A 24,050-nucleotide genomic window follows, 5' to 3' on the forward strand; every position below is an offset into this window, starting at 1 on the left:
GTTGGAAAGATATTCGCGAGGAGAATACTTTGAAAAGGTGAATACGAAGAATATTTGAACCTCAAATCGATCAAGTAAAATTTGATATATTTTATAATCTTACTATTGTACTTCATATTTGTTTTTGACATAATCATTTTTCTATTTTACTCTACGTTCATGTAGACAAGGCCTTACCATTCATGGTTTTGATGAATATTGAATATGAATTATGTCCTCTCCAGGGAATTTCTTTCTTATTTTCCTTCAATTATTCAGCATATTTGATTTGTAAAAAGTTTTCCTCTGTTTGTCAATGATGATGGTCAGATTTTAGTCTTTTTTTCATTTTTTGTAGTACTGAGGTCATGGTTCCGCCTTGCTTCTTATTGCTAATCTACTTGATTAATCCAGGTATGGCTTTTGATTTAGCTTTAATGAAAAGGAGGAAATTTTATATTCTTAAATTTTAAGAGTAGTAAGTTGTCGAGTCTGACCGAGTGGAAAGTTGCTGAGTAAGCAGATAATATATGAGCTACGTTAAGCTCCCTTTTTTTTAACTTTTAGTTTTTGGTTCATGGAGCTCTTGGAGTTCGATCAGAGGATGTTACAACAAAGATATGTTCGGTCCAAAGGTCAACAAACACAAACGAACATGTTCCGGTAGTTGTCCCACTGGTACCAATTCCATCCAATTCGGATATGCATGTCATGAAGGATGTATGTACTTGTTTGTTTGTTGATGATAGTTATGCAAAAACAGAGAACAAAACACAGTCTAGACAGAAAAAATGGCCAAAATACAGAAACTGAAAATGCCAGAAAATCAAGAAAGTCAAAACTGCAGCTGATGCTGTGACAAAGAGTCCTCTCCGACGGCGCTGGGGCGGCTAGTCCCGTATATTATTCAATTAATGGTCTTTTATTTTTGGACTTACCTGAAGGTCCTATAAATTAACCTGTGTTCGTTCGTTCGTCCGTCCGTCCGTTCGTCTGTTACCAACTTTTCTCGGGATTGAATCATAGGAATTTTTTTATTTTTGGTACAAAGGTGCAAAGTGGTGGTGGCCAAAATGTGAGGAAGCCCAGCGGAGCCCGATATTCGAAAAAAATGCCAAAAAAAAGGGTTTTCATTAGATTTTCCTGATTTTTTGTACAGAGATGTAGGAATAACATTGTTCAAAATATGAATTAGTTCATTTTTCGAAGAAAAAAAATTTGGGGGCCAATTTGGGCCCAAAAATGCCTAAAAATAGGGCTTTTTTGGACTTTGTGAAAAAAACTCTTCCTTAGTTTTTCCTGATTTTTTGTACGAAGACGTGGAATTACAGTGTGCTAAATATAAAAAAGTTGATTTTTCAAGAAAAAAATTTTTTGGGCCAAATTAGGCCCAAAAATAGGGTTTTTGTAGAAAATCTGTTAATGAGATTCTCCTGAATTTTTGTATAGAGAGGTAGAATAACAATGTGCTAAATATAATATAATGCATATCCACTCCACCTTTTTTTATATGGTTAGGTGCGGACTGTTTTATTTTGTTTCAAGAACACTTTTGCCACATGTTCAGATCATGTGAACTACTGGATTGTTCACGTGTTCATTTTTCATTCAGGTAGGTCCATAAATGTATCACTTGTTTGTCTTTCAGATACTGCCCCGTATATTATAAAAGATGATGGCACACGTCCCAACTGTGGCGGTCCATTTATTTGCAAAGCCACTTATAATTTTGATGTGCAGTTCCATTTGAATTTTCATCTCATGAACTTTCCTACCAGTAATCTTGATATCATTGTTGCCTCCAACAAAGACGTCTCAGGGGATGCTGGTATGTACTGATAAGCCATTTTATGGACTACTTCGTTAATGATAACTATCTTCGTTAAAGATATTGTAAAGTGTTCAGTTACTCTTGAGACAGGCTTTAATTGAGTTAACGTGTAATTTAGAAATCTCCCCAGTGGGTTGAGTCATGGTGTAATTGTAAAAATTTTCTTGCGTCATATCAACTTTTAGTGTCATCGTGACGTGGTAAAAATATTAAACTATTTCATAGAATTAGTGCATCTGTTACATGGCTTTTCTCTATTCAATTTAAAGGAATATGCACTGATTTCCATTTGAGAAGAATGTTGAAAAAAATTATTTTTTGTCATGAAGTTTTTCTGTTGTTGTACAGAAATCAAAATTGAAAGTGTCAATCATGTTGACGACTCCAACTTAAATCTGGCTTACACGAAGAATCCGTTTGATTTCACGGCAACACATTTTGTTGCGGATCGCTATAGGGCCCAGACAACAACATTTGGTTTTAATTCAGTTGTTGTTGATGGCAACAGATTAAAGATTAAAGCAACTGGAAAGGTATTAGCTTTTCTATTAACACAAGATTTGTAGTTTTACAGTTCATACTCGTTCGGTGATTTTATGATAACGTGCTCTTAATATGTTTTAAGAAAGTTTGAAAATGACCTTAAAATCAGTGAAACCAGTTTATTGATTCTTTTTTAATTAAAATACTTTCACTGTCGAACGTAATAACGGAAAGGAAAAACATCATTGGGACTTTAACCCAGGGTTAAGGATCATAGGTATAAAATTTCAGTAATTTCAGCCCTAATTTAACGCCGGCCCTTATTACGCCACAGCCTGATTTTAGGCTTACGCCAATTAGCAGAATTAGGGCCGTAAATAACGCCAAAATTTGTTAGAATGGCTATTATTTTATGCTTCAATTTACATTGAAATATCATTTTTCAGTAGTAAACTGTTAATATTCTATTGAAAATCACTGATTTTTGCGAAGTTTTAGATATGGAGTAAAACAATGGATAATTTTTATCTTCTAATCATACCCAAAATCCTTTAGATTGAGAAAAATGGTAAAAAATTAACGCCACTTTTAAGTAAAATTTGCAAAATATTGGCCCTTTCTACACCGGCCCTTTTAACACCGGCCCTTATTACGCCAAGAGCCTAAAAATAACGCCAACAAGGGCCGGCGTAAAAAGGGCAGATAAGGTAATAGGAATCTTGTGTATTGACCACTTTCCCTATTCGCCGAAATTTCTTGTCTATTTATGTGAGTGGAATGTTTAATACTTCTTTTTTATTTTTGCAGATTACATCAAACTCTCAACCCTCTTCTCAAGCAGTACTTAGTGCTGGTTTCCATTTTCAAAATTCCAATATGGATGCAGATGAGGCTAACGAGACCATAATTATCCTTCAAAACAAGCGTGAAAGAGCTGGTAGCAGCCTCAAAGGAAGTAGTGATATCATAAATAAGGGAGCCAGCGAATTGAGTGGTGCTCCAGCTATGATACTGAGGCCTGGGTTAGTTAACGATTTATTCATCTTATTATTCTTTTTTTACTAGGCGAGACCAATTTGTTGATTAGTTGTTTTACGGGCCCGACCGAATAATAAAAATTGATTTTGGTAGTTGCAAATTTTCAAAATTTTGGTAGTTTTTTGTGTTATTTTATTGTCTATTTCGTATTTTTGTCAAGATGTAGTAGTTTTTGCTGCCTTTTTAGGGAATTTTCAATTCGATTGTAATTCTACTTATTTATTTCGCCGATCGACCCTCTTTTTTGGGTAGCTTGGCCCGTAAAACAACAAATTCATTGGTCTTGCCTAATTGGAAAAAAATAGATTTCACTTTAGAACATATATACTATAAACAAAACGTGATATCGCCAGGGATACTAGACTATAAAAAATAATATTCTAATCTCATAGTCTTGAGTTGCTAGATATAAGTAAAGAAATTTAGCGGAATGACTTAGTATATTTTCCTTTTGTAGCTTTGTTTATCCATCATCAACGGAAATAGGGGCAACTGGTGAAAATCAAATCTATGATCTTACACATCGGGTTTACATCCCCAAATTACAGTTCAATATCCATACTAACATTTACTGTGATATGGCGTCTGGTTACAGTCCAGAAAAATTAACCATGTGGACGAACACTGAGAAAAGTCAACACGTGCTTCAGGTGAGGTGGATCTTTATTACGTAAAATCTTCAGGGGCTGAGACATTTCTCAGCATGGCACACAGTTTTTCGGCGTCACATGTTGAACAGCTTACTTGACATATTAATTAACAAAATATTCCAAAGTTTATGTAGAATGGAAATTTTCATGTTATGAAATTTGATATTTTGACGGAAGTCCATTTCGAGCCCAAATGACCCAAATAACAGATAATAACGATCGTCTTCAGGTTCCCTTTTACAAGTCGAATTTGAAAGTCTGAACGCCCCAATTTTGCCAAAAAATTTCTTGGTGAAGCCAATTTAATTAGTTTTACGGACCAAGCTGCCCAAAAAAAGAGGGTCGGTCGGTCACTCGGCGAAGAAATAACAATAAAAGTTGAATTTCACCTAAAAAATCTCCTAAACTAGCCATAGCTTTCACTAACTGCCACCCGCTAGTACAAATGCTTGTAAAAACTAATTAATGCTAATTAAGGCTTTTTAATGCTTTATAGCAAAAGTTTGGAAATGATTTGGAATAGTTAGAATGATTCTTCTCAACAGCATTTTTTTTGAGATATCAATGAATAAGCTAACATACATGAAACATATGTTTTTTCTAAAAATGTGAATTACTTTTTACAAAGAATAAAATACAAATCTTAAAACATTCATTAGGAAAAGTGTCCAGGTAGAATCAATTACAGATACTAAACCAGTCAAAAGACATGCAACTATATTTATTTCAACTAATTTGAAATATAAATGAAACATAGTAGAACTAAACAGCATAAGAAATGCTATGAGCCAGAAACATAACCAGCAGGAACCAAAAATTGACAGGCAACAACGTACTTAGGAGTTTTTCCAACGGTTTAAAAAAGGATATCGTGATCCAAAATTGTTTACATTAAATGGATTTACCAGTAATCTAGAAGCTGTAACGGCGTCGTATAAAGGATGGAAGATGATAGGACGTAACGTGGTAATAGTATCAGTAACGAGGCAATAATGATGAGCAGGAAGCAGGTATTAACAGGAAATAGCGTACATTCAGGACTTTTTCCAACAGCATGAAAAGGAATCTCATGGACAAAATTGTCTACATTAAAAAGATATGCCAGTTATCTTGCAGTTGTAACACAGCAATATCGTGTAGAAGGATGGAAAATCATGACGTAACGTGGTAATAGTAGCAGTAACGAGGTAATATTGCGTTGTCAAGGTAAACGAATCCACATTCATATAATAAGCTTAAATGAAATATAAGAAACATGAAATTAGATTATTTATATAATGAGTGTACTGAAATTTCCTCAAAATAGTACACAAAAAGTTCTTTCAACTTCCGATAATAATTTCCCAAATAGTGCCTGGTAAGTGTCAACAAGAACAAACGCTTAACATAAAACTGCATAATAGATCTATAACAGCAAGCATCGCACACTTAATGAAAGAAATGTACTTACTGTCAAAGTACTATAATACAGGATATTTATGTATTCTTGTTGGGAGTAGAGTCTGCTGAATGACGATTGTTGAATTATTTAGTTACAGTGAATTCAATTCCCAACAATAATCACTTTTGTCCATATTCATTCATTGTTCTACTATTATCATTTTAATCATTGTTCATTATTGTTCTGTGGTAAAAATTAAACATCAATTCGTTCACATTATTGTAATCACTTAGAACTTGGAAGTAATAAATGTAAATTAAAATCAATAAAATAAAATTTGTACAAAATCATAAAGTATCTCAAAGTCACAAATGACGAGTCTTGACTGCAGGAGAGACTACTTGTTTTTAAATTCTTCCAGAAATTTCCACGCATCTACATCTTCTTCCTTTCCTGAATGTTAACCAATCGGACAAATTTTATATATAAGCGGATAGGAAGAAATAAAAACCCGCCCTAAAAAGCAGTGTAAAATTCCCGCGGCGCTTGACGTAAAAAATAAAAGCCGTCCTGGAAAAAAACAAACAATACCGAACATTCACGGAAAAGACTAACTACGGATAGGCTTGCGCGACAACAACAACAAAACAAAAATCCGAGATTCCAGTCCAACAATCCTTGCGCCTGAAGCTATGAGTGCCTCCTCACTCGCTGACGCTCGTTGCGGGGGCAAAAAGGCAGCAAAAACTACTACATCTAAAATTAGAAATTGAACATAAAATTCTCAAAACCTTGGAAAAACTACCGTAATTTTTAAAATTTCGCAGAACCAAAATCAATTTTATTTTTATTCGACTTTTTGAATATCAGGGTCGGTCGGGCTTGTGAAACAGCTAATCGAATTGGTCTCGCTTAAATAATCTTAGAAAGTGTTTTTGGGATACTTACCTTAAAGGAAGAAATTTTGGCGGGAATTTAATTTGGCGGGTGGCCGAAAAAGTTTTTTTAGAGGGAATTTAATTTGGCGGATGGACGAAAAAACTAAATTTGGCGGGAATTTTATTTGGCGTTTGCTGAAAAATTTAACCTTAAAATAGTGTAAAAACATGAAAAAAAAATGCAAAAACACCTTAAAAGAGATCATATTTTCAAAAAGTTTAATTTGGCGTGAATTTAATTTGGCGGATGGTAGAAAAAATAAATTTTGGCGGGAACTTAATTTGGCGGATTCTGGCCAAATCCGCCAAATCCGCCAAATTTTCTTTCCGCCAAAATTTCTTCCTTTAAGGTACTAAGTTTTTAGGATCAATTTTTCCACGGTAAATTTCCTTTCCTAATTTTAATTTTTTGGGCTGAGGTGTCTTCATTGGAGCTCCCTAGCTAATTTTATGCAATTATTTATTAGGTGTCTACATTATTCGCACAAGGAGAAGGTATCTTAACAAAACATAAAATGGTAGATATTGATAATGAATATTTCACCAACACCTACATCGTTACTAAACCAGCCAGAAGACTTCATTATGATCGGGTTTGGTGTGATCGACCTTTAAACGATTGTTCAGCTTCCAACACTTTCACCACAGTGACTAATACATGGTCTAAAGAATTCCCCTTATACAAAGAAGAATCACAGACAGAGCCTTACGGTAATTAAGAATGAAGTTAACACCCCTGTATCATAGGCTCACCGGAAGATTTTTTCCTCAGTAGTGGGGGATGAAAATTCTATCGAAATCTAAATGGGGATAGCAATTCTATTGTTCACAGCTCGAAAATTCCAGTGGTAAAAGTTTTGGAGTGCAATTGTTTTTCATTGAATTTCCAGTGGTAAAAGTTTTGGAGTGCAATTGTTTTCCATTGTTTTCAATTGAGGATGAAAGCTAAGTCAATTTTTCAATCGGGGATGAAATTTTGGGCAAGTTTTCCAATAGAAATGGGGTCCTATATGTATACATTCTGACGTGGTCCTTTGAAGGGAGTCCTAGGATCTTTCCCTAGGTACCCCCACTGGATCTATTATTCATGATGAAAAAGCGTGCAAACAAAATTGTTGTTTTTCTATAGTACCTTATCGGATTAAACAACTCCAGAGCGGACTGTGTTGGGAATTCAAAGACAATGTCATCATCTTATCCTCAAAATGTCGAGATCGATTTCACTTCAATTACAAATTGGAAATCTTCCATTCGGAGACTGGTAAACAGTTATATCTCCATGGCAACGGTTGGAAAACGACACCAAGTTCGGCTGGATTCTTCAATAAAGAGCATGGATCTTATACTGCTATTATTGCTGGATGGCGCTTTGGAAAATGTTTTATGGAAGGAAATTATGGTCACACCGCTACTGGCATCAAATACCAATCAAGCCTTAAATGCACTGCCAACAACACTCAAATTCTCTACCGACCCGGTATGTACAGGATGTCTGAAAAAAAAGTATTAAGCAGAAACAATAAAAGCAATTTTTTTATGTAAAGTCTCTTTTAACAGAGGAGTGTAAAGAGATAGAAAAACAACTTCTTGAAAACAATTGGAATATGGCTCGTCAAATAGTTATTTTTCCTTAAGGGAGTTTGTTTCGGTTAATGGATTTCTTTTGTTGTTGATCAAAACATCTGCATAATTAACGGAAGTCTTTTGTTTTGAGTCTAATTATGCGTAAACTTTAAGGGCTTATACAGGGTGTCCCTAATTAAAGTATCGAGTCGAAACACAACTATGAGTAGAAAGTTTTATGTGCGTGTTCACAAAATTGTATCTTAAGCTCTCCCTCTTTTTCTTTGTCATTACGATTAATTTATACGTTGTAACTACCTTTTGTAATAAGCCTGTGTGATGGAAAACGTTCTTATATTTTAGCGATAACACACACAAACTTTTCTACTCAATCGCATGTTCAAACTCGATACTTTAATTAGGGACACCCTGTATTTTGGGAACACTCACACAGACCATGAACATATAAACAACTGGACATCCATCTCCTTTGTATTTTTGTAGATTGTAGAAATCACTGCTAGCTTCGTTACCGCCTCTTTAAAAACATAAAATGAAACAATAAATTTTGATGATATACCCTTAGAGAATACCTTGCTAACAACGTCAAAACTTCGACAAAAGTCTCTGTTGTTCTACTCTTCTCAAGTCTTTTATCTATATCACGACAAAGATATTAGAGGCCAAATCATCGTCAGCTTGTCAAAACTCAACTCAGACTAATATTTCAAACGACCAAAGATCATCTACTAAAAGTGGTTGATGCAGCTGGTCGCTATACGTTATCTTTCAAGATTTAAACTGTGGGGCTCATGATGGAGGTTACTTCCAATTTAGAAGTATTTGGTTGATGATTGCGACATGAAACTTTCAGTACCAAAAAATAAACAATATATCATCCTCAATTTTCCCATTTGCAAACACTTACAGTGTAGAAAGTATTAGGACTTATGTAAAAGTACTCTAGTAATATATTTTCCTATATTTTCCTCATTTTTTAGATCTTTCGGAGCATTATAATAAGATTAACATGAAGAATTTGGTTCAAGTTACTCACAATTCTCAACCAATCATGGTCGTTTGTGAACCAACTAAATTCCTGTAAGCTCAGCCAAGGGTTAATATAAAATCACTTAACTTTGCAAAGCGCAGTTGAGACCACACCTGTAGCAAAAATTGCGTAAACTTTGGTTTTTTCTATATTTTCGGGAATTTAACCTTTTCATAAACTACGTCACGAGCAACGTTTACATTGTTTTCAAAATATTACTATGGTAATTGTTTCTCAAATGAGTTTAAATGAAATTTGCTCGGACACTTTGGTGAGATTTTCGGACAAATATGACAGTCTCAGGCAAAAATCATAGGGTCAAAAATTAATGAAAATTTTAGCTTAAGAAAAGAGAGACCTGTTGTATATTTTTGGAAAGCTCTCAAAAAATTAAGATTAGAGATATATAGCGAGTATAGGTGATTTCTGAGCCTAACTCGAGATCTTGAGCTGCAAAAAGTGGACAAAATACCTTAGGGAAAGACATTTTCGCAGATTTTGATTTCGCGAATCAGAATATTACACTGTTTTAAGGGTCAATATCTTGAGTTAGGTACAGAAATCACCTCAAAAAACCTCCAAAAAAAACGAACAAATTCCCCCCTACTACTCACGGGATTCCTCAAAATTGCTCAAAAAATGATTTATGAAAAAGCCTTTTGAGAGACCCTATAAGTTTAGAAGATAAGGCATCGCGTGCTGAGGGGATGAGATCAGCCGCTGGTTTCAGAAAAATTCAGACAAAGTTGAAGTATCAAAAAATCTGACAGAGACATATTTTGTCTGGCAGGGTATCGACTAGTATTATTTTATTGATTTCTTTCTTTAGTTCGAAAAGATCAAATTGCCGTTACTCTTCAGACAAAGGCGCCAAATGGACAGGTATACCTGATATTACTTGAAACATTTCCCGATTCTGACATTATTTGAGAATTTAAGACGGTTTTTGGGAAGTGACATAAATTATTTTCCCACCATCAGCATTGTTAAAATATGCTATGAGGAGTAAAAGTATGTGACCGCAGTCGGAGGCGACCCGAGGGCTCCTCTTTCGATAGCTATCTACCCGAAGGTAGGGGAGGGCGCCACTCTTTCTCCCTGGATTGCTTAACTTACCCTTGATCCTTCTCTTAATTGCTGAGCACCAAGCAGAGAGGCATCAAGTACCATTATGACAATCTTTGGTATGACCCGGCTGGGGGTTGAACCCACAACCCTGCGAATCGTAGCCGAATGCTCTACCACTGCACTACGGTCGTTGATCTCCAATGAGGAGTTGTATTCTAACAATCTGACTATTCTTTTTCAATCTCTATTTCTAGGGACTCCGACAGTTCTTTCGCAGATTATGTTCTACTTGCCAAGCAGCTCACTTTTTTATGGACACTGTCTTCAAGCGAAACATTATTGTACTTTCGATTTGGACAAGATGCGAACGACGTACATCGAAGAAACAGAATATACCGACAAATTGAGTGATCTTTCAATGGTGTCGGCGACAGGTTTAGACGACATGTCGTTGACTTATGACGCTGAAGAATCCAATGAAGACCCTTCTATTGGATGTAAGTTCAAAATATCTTTCATCTTCAAATTTGCAAGAAGATCGCGTCCAAGGTTACTAGTAGTCTAGTACCCGGGGCCACTTGGACAACTTTTTAATTTCACTAAAAGATGTTGGTACAATCGCTATCAGAATCATCGAGCGAAGCGGCTGGGTACGAGTTTGGTTTACAATCCTTTTAGCGCCAATGTCGGTCATATCCGACTTACGTATTCTCAGTCTATAGATCTTATCGGAGTTTTTGATTTTTCTAAAACAGCGATGCATTGTGGGATTATTTCGGGGATATTTCATTAGAAATTCCTCGACGGAATTCTCATGTAATATCCCCGAAACAATCCCACAATGCATCGCTTTTTTAGAAAAATTAATCACTTCTAAAAAGGTCTATTTGCATCTGACGATCTGACAACAGATACGTACTTTTTTTTTGGCGAGTAATTTTTAAAAAGTACATTATTGCCGTACATTATCAATTATTTGGACCTGGAAATATTACCATATTAAGGTTTCTAACTAAAGATCACGAACCATTTCTTGGGACGCAACCTCGCGTTTTTAGTAATAAAGTTGAGATTTAGTTGATGATGTAACCTTTAACCTTTTTCCAATTTATTTTTAGTATCAGCAAAGGGGCTTTTCACATCGAACGGTGGCACGTGGACCAAAATGTATCATTGGATGAATTGAATGGATGAGAAACCGCCCGTTTTCCGCCCTTCCGAATTCCCATGCTCAGGGATAGTTCGAACATATAGGGTTTCGATTCGACAGTGTTCTTCGTGATTCGTCTGTTGATGAAAGTCGATTGGAATACGGAGCCACTCTTAGATGGCCTGGGTAATCAGGACTGATTATTATCTATTAATGATGCCCATCCGGTGGTTAAGGGTAAATTCTTCAAAACGTTGTACCAATAAAGAGTGATTAAAATGATTCACAGGTGACGCCCATTGGTTACGCCCACTTATGTTACTTATATTTTTTATACAAATCATGCGTCATCAGATCATCAGATGATACGCATTGGCACTCGTAGTAGTATATCTAATATGTAGTTTCATTTGCTTTTTTTTTTATAAATTCAATTTTTGACTATTTTAATCATTCAAATTATGACTCGCATAATTTTAACTAAAAGCTAGCGCTATTTATACATTTGCAGGATAGGAGCGAACAGATAACAGCACAGCACAACTATTTATATATTGAGGAACAATTTAATTTAGAGGAGGAAAGTGATTACCGCTTTTTAAGTGCCTAACTTCACCTTCCACGGTCGTTGGAAATGACTTTCCAAATGCATTCACAAATGATAAACACAAATCCAGGATGTTATGTCTAATCAGTAAACTACGTCCTGTTATTTTCAAAGAAATATCGATCTCTGAATCAACTGACACAAAAGTTACACTTCCTATAACAAGAATTTAAAGGTTTTGTTTTTACATAAGTGTTCCCGTTTCATACCAGAGACATATTTCATATCAGGACAGTGTCTGCCTATTGTGTCAACAAGTTCATTCGCTTCAGTGTGCACTTCTTTTGCTACAATGTTGAAACCATGTCACTGTAAGTAGACTAATATCCTTGAGGGCGGTTTCCACATGGTAGCAAGTGCATACTTAAGGGCTCTGACCATAGTGAATTTTTCATAATTGCTGTGTTTAAAATGTGTTTTCTGACTGATGTAACCAACAAAACTATGACATGTCATACATTTTCTGTTAGACAAACTATTCCTAAATCTGAAAATTCAAAAATTGCATTGGAAAAATTTGATGAAGAAGAAAATGAAGACTTTTGCGAGGAAGAGTATTTCAACTTTGAAGAGCTTAGTTTCGGCGAAGAAAAAAAATTTTGAAAAAATTTTCGCAGTAGATGGTGTATCTTTTACCGAATAATAAAAATTTTTGCGGAAAATTTTTGTAAATGGTTCTTTGTCTCGAAATCTTCAAAATAGTGGTTTTTCATCAATTTTTCATCTGGATTTTGCTTAAGAAAACAGCCATAACTTTGGACACATCTGTTTAGAAAACTTTCCGCAAAATTTACAATAGTTCAATTCTTTGCGGACAGTTTGAAAACAGTTCGATTAAAGTTCATAACGTCATTTTTGCAATTAAGTTCTTAATTACTCTTAAGGGGTTTGATTAAAAAGCAATTTATAAAGCAATTCTTTGTTAAAAGTGTTAAAGAATCTAAAACATAACTTTTATGCTCAGATACTAAAATCATTTTTCTGACTATGGTCAGAGCCCTTAAGTGAAAGGACTTTACAGCTGACGTTCCCTAATTCAAAATTGTACTATCTGATACGCTCCATACACCCTCTTCTCGCAGACCCAGTATGATTTTTTTGCCAGTTGGGGGTAAAATCATTGAGTTTAAAGCCCGAAGGGCTAGAGGAGAATCTTTAAACTTTCTTAGGCAAGAAAATGTGAGGCCTTAAAATATACGCCGTATTTTTGATGACGGATTGAATCGAGTTTTCGAGTGATATTTTTTTCGAAATTAAGCGGTAAATTTTAGTTTCAATCTGTCATTTGTGTAAAAACAGGCGGGTCGCGCAAGGCCGCGCAACTTTGGTAGGATTTGTTGAATTCAAATCCTACCAAAGAGATTGACTTCTAGCCCTTCGGGCGTATACTTCATTGGGTTAAAATAACGGACTGGACTCGATGGAGGTTGATATTTTCATGTTATTTTAATGGGCTGCGTATTTGAATTCAATTGTTTTCAAGTCAGAAAATTCAGTGGGATATGAACAAAGTAGCATACGATATTTTACAGAAGATTTCACTATTTTCATCGGGGACAAAACTTGATGTATAATTTTCCACAGGGGACGATATTTTGACCAATTTCTTCAGTAAAAGAGGTCCCACCGTGTCTGTGATAAAGGGGGGGGGGTTTCACTTTTACGGTACGACGGTATTGGACCTTTTTACCCCCGGTAAATCGGTATTACGAGAAAAAAACGACGGGATTACGGTATTTCATTTTCTACCGGTATCGGTAAATTGCCTGTTTTTTTGTCGGTATTTCGATATTTTTATCAATAAAAAACGGTATTTCTGTATAAAACTATTTACCTTTTAGTTTCTTCATGAATTTCATGCAGAAAAATTTTCAAAAAATATAAGTCTATTGTCTATTCCGCTATTTTAACCAGTAAAATTTTCTTGCTCGCTTCGCTCGCACAATCTTGGATGTCCTTTTGACTTATTGTCATGGTGAGGTTATTCTAAATAAGCAAAACTTTACGATATTTAAACAAATATTTTCGTTATTTTTCTGCGGGCGCATTTTTTTGATGACAACTTTTGTGATGCAAATACGCATCCAACAAATGAGTCTAGATATAATTTTCTCCGTCAGCACTGGTCGTCTCTCCGTATTCACGTATATTGCTACTACAATACAATACACTGATACTCCAGTATCTTAGAGACAGTAAAGGCGGTATTTACTCCTTCAATAATTAGTAAAAGTAGGTATTTCTAAAAACATCTTGTGCAGTATCGAACGATTAAAAAATAATTCACATCATGATGCACATGATGCGTTTTCAGGCAATCTAGGCATTCTAAAATTTAAATGTTTTCTTGGGCGAAACTCTTGGAACGCCGCACCGGGTACGGCAGGTACGTCGCTCGCCGTACCATATTTTTGCAAACAAATGGTTAGTGTTAAATAAAATCAAAAATTGTGTGACCAAACAAGGCATACTTGGCTAACAATAGCGTATTAAAGCTGTTTTTCAATAACAAAGGCGAGCGAAAATTGTCGAAAAATTTTCGCGCTCGCATCGCTCGCGTTCTTATTTCCCATTTATTTTCTTTCCTTTGATAGGGGGGGGGTTAAACTTTAGGATTCGCGTCCTCTAGTTGCACCACAGCACTACCTCTATGAAGCCTGTGTTGAAGTCTACGGCTTCGCAGACCATGATTGGCCCAAACCTCGATTTTAAAATAATTCTCAATATAAAAGACATTCCGCGAGGAAGAAATTATTAGGGGAAAGGCTTTATTTTGCATTTGCCTCCCGTAACAAACAAGTAACTTTGGCGCGGCAGACCTAAAATCTTGCTTTATGAAAGCTCAAATAGCTGTAAAAGAGGCCTTTAATTTGTTTCTAATTTGTTACTACACAATAGATTTGATAACTGAAAGTTCATTATTTTCGAAAAAAAACATAAATATAACATCGGTATCGGTATTACGCTTCCTTCACTGACGGTATTACGGTATTTGACCCAAAATTTTGTCGGTATGACGGTATTTAAGACCCCTGAAACCCCCCCCCATAAAGGGGTGATTCCTCTATTTGATATTATTGAAAGTCACCTTCAACAAGAAACTCTCATAAACGAAGCTCTATTATTCGATACGCTCCCTTATTCAATGAAAATCTTATTCCCGTGAAAATGGAGAGATTAGAGAGCGTCAAGAGAATCAATAGATCTTATCTTGGAATTGTTTTGAGTGTATTACAATAGAAATCTCTTAGGAATTCCTCGAGGGAATTTATTGTAGTACATTCGAAACAATCCCACAATGCATCGCTTTTTTAGAAAAATCAAAAACTCCGATATGGTCTATTATAATAAAGTTTCCGATCGTTACTAAGAATTGAAAACAGTCAATATCATCAATTCAAACAGAAAAAAACATTCAATATCGTTTCCCGGACCATGTGGAAAACGCGTGGGACTGATTATGAAGATGGTGGATATAGCGTTTCTGAAACATTCAGATAAATTTGTTCCTATGGTATGTCCTTAATGTATCCTTTAGAAAAGTAGAGGCACGAGTATAAATAATGGAATCCAAGCTCAAAAATAAATTATCTTTCTTATTGGGGAACACAAGAAGAAACCATGAAGACGATATTTGGATTGACCATTCTCTTGACAGGTAAGATATCATTTTGAAAAGAGAAAAAATCTTAGACAGGGCTAACGTTTAATGCTTCTTCTTAACATTACTTTAATACACCCCTGTGTCACAGACCCGCTGGGGCTCCAGCCTCACTAGAAAATTTGGCAAAATTGTACCCCCCTGTATGGATATAAAATGGAATGGCCCATTTAAGAAATACTACCTAAGGGTTTCTTTTTAAAGGTCCTTCTTCTAACGAATAGAGCATTATCCTTCATCCACGAACCCTAGCACAATCAAGCTTTACAGCGCACGTTTTATCCACCTGAATGAAAACAACAGCACCACCCCTGAATTGATAATTTATATATCGATTATGTACCTACCTTTTCTTCACACATAGTGTGGTGTTATATGGTCAATTGTGACAGTTCTCCTGCGTTTATTAAAGACCCGAACGTTGATTTCTGTGGAACCGATGTCAATACCTGTGATGGAAAAACACCAGGCATACATGTCACCATGAGTTATATAGCAGTTGAATGTAGTGCAGGCTTCACACTGGAAAAATGTTATTATTGCGACTTCGACTACAAGATGGAAGGGAATCCTAAATTAGGGTATGTTCCAAAGTGTTTGGCATTTTTTGAAGCACCTAGTCTCAATGCCGGAGAAGATTTTTGTAAGAATAAATATTGCGAGGGGAAATCGGCAGGAGAATTCATTGTATCGGGGAAAGAAGAAGAAGAAGATTCTGAGTTTCTGGTGAAGTGTACTGGCAATTGTGTTACTGAGCGCTGTTATTATTGCTCCCTTGACGGATTCAAAGTTAACAAGAGCAAGGACGGACAACCCCCTGAATGTGTTTATGAACTTTAAGAAAATACCTTTGAAGTAAATTTAACGATATTTATTGTTAAAATCTTTTTAATCATGAGATATTTGTTTTTCTTAACTAAGAATTTGTTTGTAATTACAAGTTTGAATCTAAAATCAAGCCATATCAATCCCCCTAATATTTCGAAGATATCTTTTCAAATTATTCTTTGATTAATTTATTCTAAATTTCTAATTTTCTAAAACTTCATTAGAATAATATTTTCATACAATTCTCCATGTTTATTTTCTAACTTGACCACAAATTTCGAAATTAAAAGTTACAGTGCTCTAGAAATATGTCCAAGTTGGATAATATTTCATAATCAAATAATATTACAATTTTCTCTATAAAATTACACCACAATACAAAATATTTTGGTGTAATTCGTCCAATACCGGTTGCACCAAAAAAAAAGTAGACAGGTTTGTCGAGACATTGTGAGCTTCAGGATTTAAATTTTTTGTTCATTCTTTTTTTATTGTATAGAGGATGCTCTAACTTGAATTTTGAGCTATCATACATTAAGTTTGAAAAAGTATTTCGAAAGTTATTTCCAAAAAACTGACTTTTTTTCCATGTCGAAATTTAAAAAAATCATTAAAAGTAGCAATCACGCTATAAATAAGACAAAATGACAAAAACACAATTTCATTGTTTTTTTTATTCCTTTTTCTCTTATCTTATATTTTGCCAACAGTTTATCCTTCTTATTTGCATGTCATGAACATTTCCAACACCAGCAAACTCAATGCAGACCCAAGTTCTTTGAGCAACTAGTCGAGGAATGGTGATCTATTTTTTCAAAAGTTTTCTCACATAGCACACACATAACATCAAAACCTCTCTTGGAGATTACCAAAAAAAAATTTTCAGCCTTTCCAAAAGTATTATCCCAAGTGGGAATAGCTTGTTTTACCATATTCTTAAATTCCGTAACGAGTTTTGATGAGCACAGTTGTATTTTTTGGTATTTTTATGTGTAAAGGAGGTAAGTGTAAAGAGAAAAGTTTGCTCGCTGTTTTTAATGATTTTTTGAAATTTCGACATGGAAAAAAAGTCAGCTTTTTGGAAATAACTTTCGAACTACTTTTTCAAATTTAATGTATGTACGATGGCTCAAAGTTCAAGTTAGAGCATCCTCTATACAATAAAGAGGAATGAACAAAAAAAATTTAAATCCTGAAGCTCACAGTATCTCGACAAAGTTGTATACTTTTTTTTGGTGCACCCGGTATAATGTTGAGTAATTAAGAGCCTAGAAAGGTCTCACCCTCACACAAAACTTAGATTCGCTCTTTTCGGTATTGAAATATTTTTTTCAATCGTTCATTTGATGAACATGGAACTCATTAATGACTCATTGACTCATTTGACGGAGAATATTGAACGAAGCATGCAAAAACATCAAAAACTTTAAAATAGAAAAACAAAAAAATTCTAAACAATGTAAAGGTTATTTTTAAAAGAAAATTTCCGTCGCATTCGCAGGGTTTATGGTTTCACATCTTTGTTCAAAAACAGGAAAGCTATAGTGACTAATTAATTAGCAATATGCTTATCAATGAAGATGAAACTGACCTCATCCCCTTTTCAATTCATGATATGCACCACTGCAATGACTTCACGAAATTATGCAACTTTTCTGTTTTTATTCCACCCAATACAATACAATACAATACTATTATAATACTATAATAATATTATAATAATACAATACGTCTTCTTTTCTTTAAGTGACGTATTGGGTGGAAAATTTTAAAAGTTCTCAGAAAACTCTCCAGTGGTTCATATCATGAATAGGTGTAACATTTGAAACTCTGTGGTTTTATCGCGAGTGTATAAGCGTGTATAAGACAATAAAAAGATTGCAAAACAAAGGCGTTTTATTTGACTAGTTTATAAACTGCAACACCGAATAAAGCCATGCTTAACACAGCACGTGGTCGATGATAAAATAACCAATCAGAGAGAAGTCCGTTCCATTTCTCTTCATCTTGTTCAAAGTCTTCTTCTTTAGCAAATCGAAATTGAGCATTGATTGGACCAATATAATAAATAGTGAGTGGCATAAGAGACAACATTGCACTACCTGACATCAACCAGAATTGATCTTCGTTAGGAGTTGCACGGAGTTTGAAATAAAGAGCGAACGAGGAAAAGGATGAGAGGAGCGCAGAGATTGGCATCATGCTGGACTTCATCAACATACCACGCATTATCTGGAGGAGAAGGGATCTTTAGCGTTAATTACAACCCTTAAACAAAATTTTAATAGTGTTTTTACATAAGAGGTAACCTCGGTTCATGTTTTTACATAACGTTTAAAGCAATTAAAGGCTCAGTTTTTGGTACCTAAACAATGACTTTATTGTTTGAGAACAATAGAATGCTAAGCATTATGTCTGATATAGGGGTAGACACTTGCTTATTAAAAAACATGTATTGCGTGAACATCCATAGACCACTATAAAAAGAACGATTTTTCATTATGTTCAAAGCAACGAGGAAATGAGTACAAATCCTACCCTTGACGAGGCAGGTACGTTAGATTCCTCCACCAAGCTTGGTTGAACAGCCATTGCAGTGTGAAGGGAAGATCCAGCGAACGTTCCTAAGGATACAACACCGATCACTTTCAATCCTTTAATCACATCTTCGTATGACATTTTGATTGTTATGGATGTGTTCTTTTTTTATTTGACTTTTTTCTACTGTTTTCTACTGAGAAAAAAATAGGTTAGAGATTTCAGTATCGATTTTTAAAGAAATGTTTACCGTTTAATATCACTTAATATCAATTTTTCAAACGTAAAACGTCAAAAACATGACTGACAAGGCTGAACTGTGTTATTAGAAATTGAAACATAATAAATGTGCAGCCCTAGTGCAGTAAGTAAATAAAAATTATGTATATTATGATATAGACACGACAAAATACGAAAATGGAAAATATTTTATGGAAGTAACTTAATCTTAATGTTATCAAATTTAAAACACTTCAGCGATTCAGTAAAATCTCACTACTCCAAAAAACACTTGTTTTAGCGAAGAAAAGTAAGTCGTAGATTTTCGAACTCAAATTTTTTCATGCCATCTTTAATGGCATGATATAATATAGTTATAATAAGTTATAATAAGTTGTGATAAAGGATCAAAAATCTTTTTGTTTTCTACTATATCAATTCATATCTATATTTTTAAGATTTTATTTAAATTCGAATAAATACATAGAATAAATACATTTACAGTATATTTTCATAAATAAAAATCTTTACTTAAATATAGGAAAATAATACATATGAACAAACAATGAAAATAAATAGTATTTTGAGGAAATTATGTAGAAAGATGAATAAGATGAACGTAAAGAAAATTACTGTAGCCAAGAATTGATACTTTCTTAAATGAAGGATGAAGAGAAGAAACAAGGTAATTCGATTTGAAATTGAGCAACTCGTGTATAACCGGTATAACTATCTTAAATTAAAAATATGTTTGGAGGTAAAAAACGTTATTTTTACGTTAAATATCTTTCTTAAGAAGGACGTAAAGATGTTTTAAATGAGAAACGGTAACCTCGTTTCCATGACATCACGTGCTCAGTCTGTTGATAAAACTTTCCAGGAAGAGCGTATTTGACGGCCAGCCGAGGTTCAAAACCAATATTTCCTCAAACACGACCAGTTTAAAACACCAATTTATATACGGCCATCGAGAATAAAGAAGCACAAACGACAGATCTAGGTAGATGCCATTTCTTCCAATCTTTCATTAGGAATTTCCATTTTTCATCTGAGTGTTCGAACGTTTCACCTTCTGATAAGAAGTGTTGGTTTATGGGTAATAACATCCAAGCTGTGTATGGGACCAAACCACCGATCATAAGTGATGAGATGAGGTAGAACTCATCCTCGCTCTTTGTACCATACGATTTGTAATAAACGTAGAGAGAAGAGGCTGATGAAACGATACTGACGATCGGGAGAACAGATGAACGCTTCAAGATACATGACATGGTCTGTGGAAAAAAAGAAGATAATCAAAAAATGTAAGAACTGACTTTGGAGTATTTTAGCTCGAGTTGTCTAAGGACGTGATTTTTCGAAAAATTTTGTTTTTCTCCGCGCGCGAGTATAAATAGAGCCTTGTTTCAATTCTTCTCTTTTTTCGCCGTGTAAACTAGCTTTTTAAGATTCGAATGTTTATCATCGAACACACGCGCGTGACTATTTTTCGAATGTTTTATTCGATTTTAATTTGGTATGTGTGAGCAATCTGGACGGTCTTGGAAATGTTTTGTATGGAAATTTCTCGAAGTCCACTTTATTTTTTCAAAAAAGCGAATAGAGGGGTGGGAGATTTTTCTTAGAAGGTCACTCAAAGTTTCTTTGTTTGAAAGATGCCTTTGTATTTAATGGAAGGACCATCATTCAATCTATGGATATGTTCTTCATCTTAATAAACCAAGAGCATTTCTGCTGCAATATTTCATTCAAAATATCTCTCAATAATAATGAGAAAGAGAAAGGCTTCGTTAACCTCAGTTTTCTGTGTTCAAATTTTTGTTATCGGTTCAAATAAGTTTTAGGTGGATCTCTGCAGCTCGATATAGATTTTTTCGATATTTGGTTGGCTACTCAAGCAAGGAAAAAAGAAGTAAAAGAAGAATTTCAAGCCACATCACATCAACAAATCAAGACTGTTGGAAAAGGAAGAAATTATTGTAATGGTGCAGTTTGATTTAGAAAGCATTTTGTCGATACAAGAAGGTAAGCAATGCTTTGTAAAATATGTAGTCTCAGTTTCTTTGCATTTTTTGTTCTTTTGTTTTTCCCGCTCAGTACTCCTACTTCTTTGACTTTGAGGTGGAAAAATGAAAAACCGATTGATTGCTGTCCAGTTCATATCAAAATCCTCCTTTAAAAATTGACAATACTTCAATGCATGGGAAAACTTCCTTCCAGAAATATTGCTAGAAACCAACCAACCACCCCTGTCTCCTGTCTGGCTACCCTCCTCTTTGTAGAATTCTTATCACTTGAGTCTTTCTCAGCGTTCATAACTGTTCACAGGAAGAGATCTGTCAAGCTGAATATTCTTGGATTGATTTTCCTTTGTTTCATTTTTAGGATGCTGCTTATTGAAATATTATTAGTCTTTTACAAACTGAGATGTGACACGATGTGACTTGGTGAGCTTTGAACCCACCTTTATGATTTTTGATAAATATATTTCATAAAATTGTTTTGTTTGTTTTGATTTTTAATTTTGTCTCCATCCCTTACCACAATTATTATTGCATATCTTTGATAATTTTCAGTCTTAGTCTGAGTCCTAAGCTGAATATTTCTTTGCTTGGAAAAAGGATTTTGAGGGGATTTTTTATCAAAAAGTGGAAAGATTCTTTCAAAATTTTCATTCCACCGCCTCCTTTTTTTTACGAGATCGTTTTTTCTAAGCCAATCAGAATCGTCGATTTATCGCGAATAAGCCAATCACACGGCAAGTTTTTCAGCAATTTCGGTCTGGTCTGTAATTTTAACAAATTATTCGAACAAAGCTTCTATTGGTTGGCCAGGTAGGGGGTTTCACTAAATTCAAAACTGCACCAGTTATATTCGATAGGGGAATTCCCATTTGGGTTTTCCTGAAAGCCAGATAAATTGCGGACCCAACCATAGGTCGGGGCGAAAAGGGCGAAATCTACGACGTCGCAAACTTGACCTATGCGGCTTCAAAGTTAAAGTTGAGATTTTTGTGACACTTCTTAGGATTTTTCTGCTTTTCTTTTGCATCTGGAATTAGCCCCTACTTCGGAGGACCTCACACGAAGTAATGTTGAGTTATTTCAAGAAAAATAAACTTTCAAAAGTTACTCAAACCCGTGCAGTTTTGGAAAAACTATGATTTTAGTACATAACTTTAAATGCATCCCACAGCCTTTCACTTGCATTTATGATGCTAATTTTTCTTTTATATGAAAAAGAAAAAGTTGAAATTTTATTCATAGTTGAAACTGAATGAATAAGAATCGATAATTGATCGAAATTAAAGAATGAAGACACCAATTTTTCAATTCACGAAAAACTAGCTATTTTGCAGACCACGGTTTTACGGCCCCTTAGCTAAGTCGAGAGGATTATAAATTAAAAGAGCCCACTGAAACCACTATAAACTCGACACTGCGACGATAATAAGGAAGAAAATATTTATTTCATTTTTAAATTTGCCAAGCTTAAAATTCAGCCTTAGGTGGTTAACATAACTTTTGGGAGCAGGGATCAATCAATATCAAATGCCTTTAGGCCCTTTAGGATATATCACAGTAAATAACAGTTTTCATTTTACTGTTCTAAACTGTTCATATCGATTATATTGGTTGTAGCAGGGGGGGGCACGCAGTTACTACAAGACAGTATGACACTTACTACCGTGGTGGTACTGTATTCAGAAGTTATGAAAACAGTTACTACACAGTGTAGTAACTGCTGTTTGGGGGTGGTGCCAAACACTAAAACTAGCACTTTTGGTGTATCAAGTGCTTGTATTTTAATTCTTTTAAAAGAACTTTCAAAATTTTTCACAAAAAATGAATTTTTTTGTGAAAAAATTCTTTGTTAAAAAAAATATTTTTGATATAAATGGACGAAAAAAATTTGAAATTTTTCTCAGACCCAACTTTGAAATTATGCTTTCCCTAATTATCATTAAAATGTTCTCAACAGCTGTTAACCAAGTAAATTAAAAGAAAATCTAGCACAAAAATGGCTTTAGGTTGAAAAACAATCGCAATTTAGGATAATTTCGAGCATGTTTTTGATGATATCACTCAAAAACAAGGGTGGTACCTGGAAATCTTTTCTGAAAACAGTTACTACCAAGGTGTAGTAACTGCAAAGGGTGGTGGTCCTGAAAAAAAGTGTTGAAAAAGCACTTCATGTCTTGTAGTAACTGCGTGCCCCCCCCCCTGGTTGTAGTACTTAGAAGTTGTTGTTAAAGTGAAACACCTTTGCAACCGTAGCAGCAGATCAGCACTTTTTTTGTCCAGTTACATCACCTTAAACCGGTCTCAAGTCTTTTTCTCGCACATAAATACGAAAGAAAAGGGCGTCAAAAAGGATTAGATCGAGCTTAGGACGATCATAAGCAATTAAATGGCACGCGTCTGTCTGTACAACTAGGGTCGAAATGATGAATAAAGTGGACGAAAAAAAGAAAGTTGAGATGTATACCTTGGCTGCAGCTGGTACATCTTCTTGTTCTTCAAGAGCAGGTTGTATGCAACTGCTTTTAAATGCTGTAATTCCTGCCAGATGTCCCAAGCTGACTGTTGAAATGATTTTCATTGTTTTGCTCACATTGTCTGATGCCATTTTGTTAATTTGTTTTTTATATTCGAAATTTATGGTTAGTATTTTCTAGAAAATTAATGCAAAAAATGAATGAAGCTTGAAAAAACGTGCAAATTAGTGAAATATGCTTTGATGCTTTCTCATAAAAAGTGTGGATCAGAAAAGATGTCAAAACTAAAACTTTTCTGAAGGGTCTCCATAGTTACGCATGTGTTTGAAACCTTAATGTGAAAATAACCCTACAAGAAATAAATCTCCACGCGACCTTCTTTGTTCGAAAGTGAGTTCGATATTATTCGTTTATTTTATTCTGCTTACTTTTTCACTAGCCTGAGTTTATGTTTTACGAAAAAAAAAACGCTTTAAAAATAAAGAAAAGGGGTTTGATTGTCTGACGAATTTTATACATCATAAATTTTTGATTGTTAAAAGTAAGAAAGGGAAGAGAAGTACTAAA

General features: G+C 34.7%; 4 protein-coding genes and 1 long non-coding RNA gene across 5 annotated transcripts; 2 read left to right on the top strand and 3 right to left on the bottom strand.

The window, feature by feature from the left end:
- Window positions 1-277: 277 nt before the first annotated feature.
- On the top strand, window positions 278-11,747 carry LOC136801219 (uncharacterized). The gene is made up of 12 exons (XM_067057852.1): window positions 278-393; window positions 547-699; window positions 1,628-1,807; window positions 2,159-2,343; window positions 3,101-3,315; window positions 3,789-3,981; window positions 6,768-7,011; window positions 7,430-7,777; window positions 8,865-8,964; window positions 9,744-9,796; window positions 10,237-10,479; window positions 11,101-11,747. The coding sequence occupies exons 1-12, from the start codon at window positions 348-350 to the stop codon at window positions 11,166-11,168; spliced, it is 2,028 nt and encodes a 675-aa protein (XP_066913953.1). The 5' UTR covers window positions 278-347; the 3' UTR covers window positions 11,169-11,747.
- LOC136801209 (uncharacterized) lies at window positions 4,514-5,895 on the bottom strand. Its single transcript, XR_010845816.1, has 2 exons — window positions 5,432-5,895; window positions 4,514-5,215 (listed from the first exon to the last, which is right to left on the bottom strand). It is a non-coding gene; the product is annotated as an uncharacterized lncRNA (long non-coding RNA).
- A 3,417-nt stretch (window positions 11,748-15,164) lies between the features above and the next one.
- Window positions 15,165-16,471, top strand: LOC136801222 (uncharacterized). Its single transcript, XM_067057856.1, has 2 exons — window positions 15,165-15,397; window positions 15,765-16,471. Exons 1-2 carry the CDS (start codon window positions 15,361-15,363, stop codon window positions 16,238-16,240), a joined length of 513 nt encoding a protein of 170 aa, XP_066913957.1. The 5' UTR covers window positions 15,165-15,360; the 3' UTR covers window positions 16,241-16,471.
- Window positions 16,401-18,958, bottom strand: LOC136801223 (uncharacterized). The gene is made up of 2 exons (XM_067057857.1): window positions 18,767-18,958; window positions 16,401-18,460 (listed from the first exon to the last, which is right to left on the bottom strand). Exons 1-2 carry the CDS (start codon window positions 18,905-18,907, stop codon window positions 18,125-18,127), a joined length of 477 nt encoding a protein of 158 aa, XP_066913958.1. The 5' UTR covers window positions 18,908-18,958; the 3' UTR covers window positions 16,401-18,124.
- A 566-nt stretch (window positions 18,959-19,524) lies between these two features.
- LOC136801216 (uncharacterized) lies at window positions 19,525-23,655 on the bottom strand. The gene is made up of 2 exons (XM_067057850.1): window positions 23,474-23,655; window positions 19,525-20,259 (listed from the first exon to the last, which is right to left on the bottom strand). The coding sequence occupies exons 1-2, from the start codon at window positions 23,612-23,614 to the stop codon at window positions 19,927-19,929; spliced, it is 474 nt and encodes a 157-aa protein (XP_066913951.1). The 5' UTR covers window positions 23,615-23,655; the 3' UTR covers window positions 19,525-19,926.
- Between the last annotated feature and the right edge of the window lie 395 nt (window positions 23,656-24,050).

Source organism: Clytia hemisphaerica, unplaced genomic scaffold, assembly GCF_902728285.1.
Source record: "Clytia hemisphaerica strain Z4C2 unplaced genomic scaffold, Clytia hemisphaerica genome assembly, whole genome shotgun sequence".
NCBI classification, from domain to species: Eukaryota; Metazoa; Cnidaria; class Hydrozoa; order Leptothecata; family Clytiidae; genus Clytia; species Clytia hemisphaerica.

What these genes read in the sequence shown, in the direction of transcription:
- LOC136801219 (XM_067057852.1), top strand. Translation starts at nt 348, where the DNA reads ATGGTTCCGCCTTGCTTCTTATTGCTAATCTACTTGATTAATCCAG. An exon ending in AAAGTCAACACGTGCTTCAG is followed by an intron (nt 3,982 to 6,767) that starts GTGAGGTGGATC and finishes ATTATTTATTAG; the next exon opens with GTGTCTACATTATTCGCACA. An exon ending in CAAAGGCGCCAAATGGACAG is followed by an intron (nt 9,797 to 10,236) that starts GTATACCTGATA and finishes CTCTATTTCTAG; the next exon opens with GGACTCCGACAGTTCTTTCG.
- LOC136801222 (XM_067057856.1), top strand. Translation starts at nt 15,361, where the DNA reads ATGAAGACGATATTTGGATTGACCATTCTCTTGACAG. An exon ending in ATTGACCATTCTCTTGACAG is followed by an intron (nt 15,398 to 15,764) that starts GTAAGATATCAT and finishes CTTCACACATAG; the next exon opens with TGTGGTGTTATATGGTCAAT.
- LOC136801223 (XM_067057857.1), bottom strand. Translation starts at nt 18,907, where the DNA reads ATGTCATACGAAGATGTGATTAAAGGATTGAAAGTGATCGGTGTTGTA. An exon ending in ACGTACCTGCCTCGTCAAGG is followed by an intron (nt 18,461 to 18,766) that starts GTAGGATTTGTA and finishes CTTCTCCTCCAG; the next exon opens with ATAATGCGTGGTATGTTGAT.
- LOC136801216 (XM_067057850.1), bottom strand. Translation starts at nt 23,614, where the DNA reads ATGGCATCAGACAATGTGAGCAAAACAATGAAAATCATTTCAACAGTC. An exon ending in ATGTACCAGCTGCAGCCAAG is followed by an intron (nt 20,260 to 23,473) that starts GTATACATCTCA and finishes TTTTTTCCACAG; the next exon opens with ACCATGTCATGTATCTTGAA.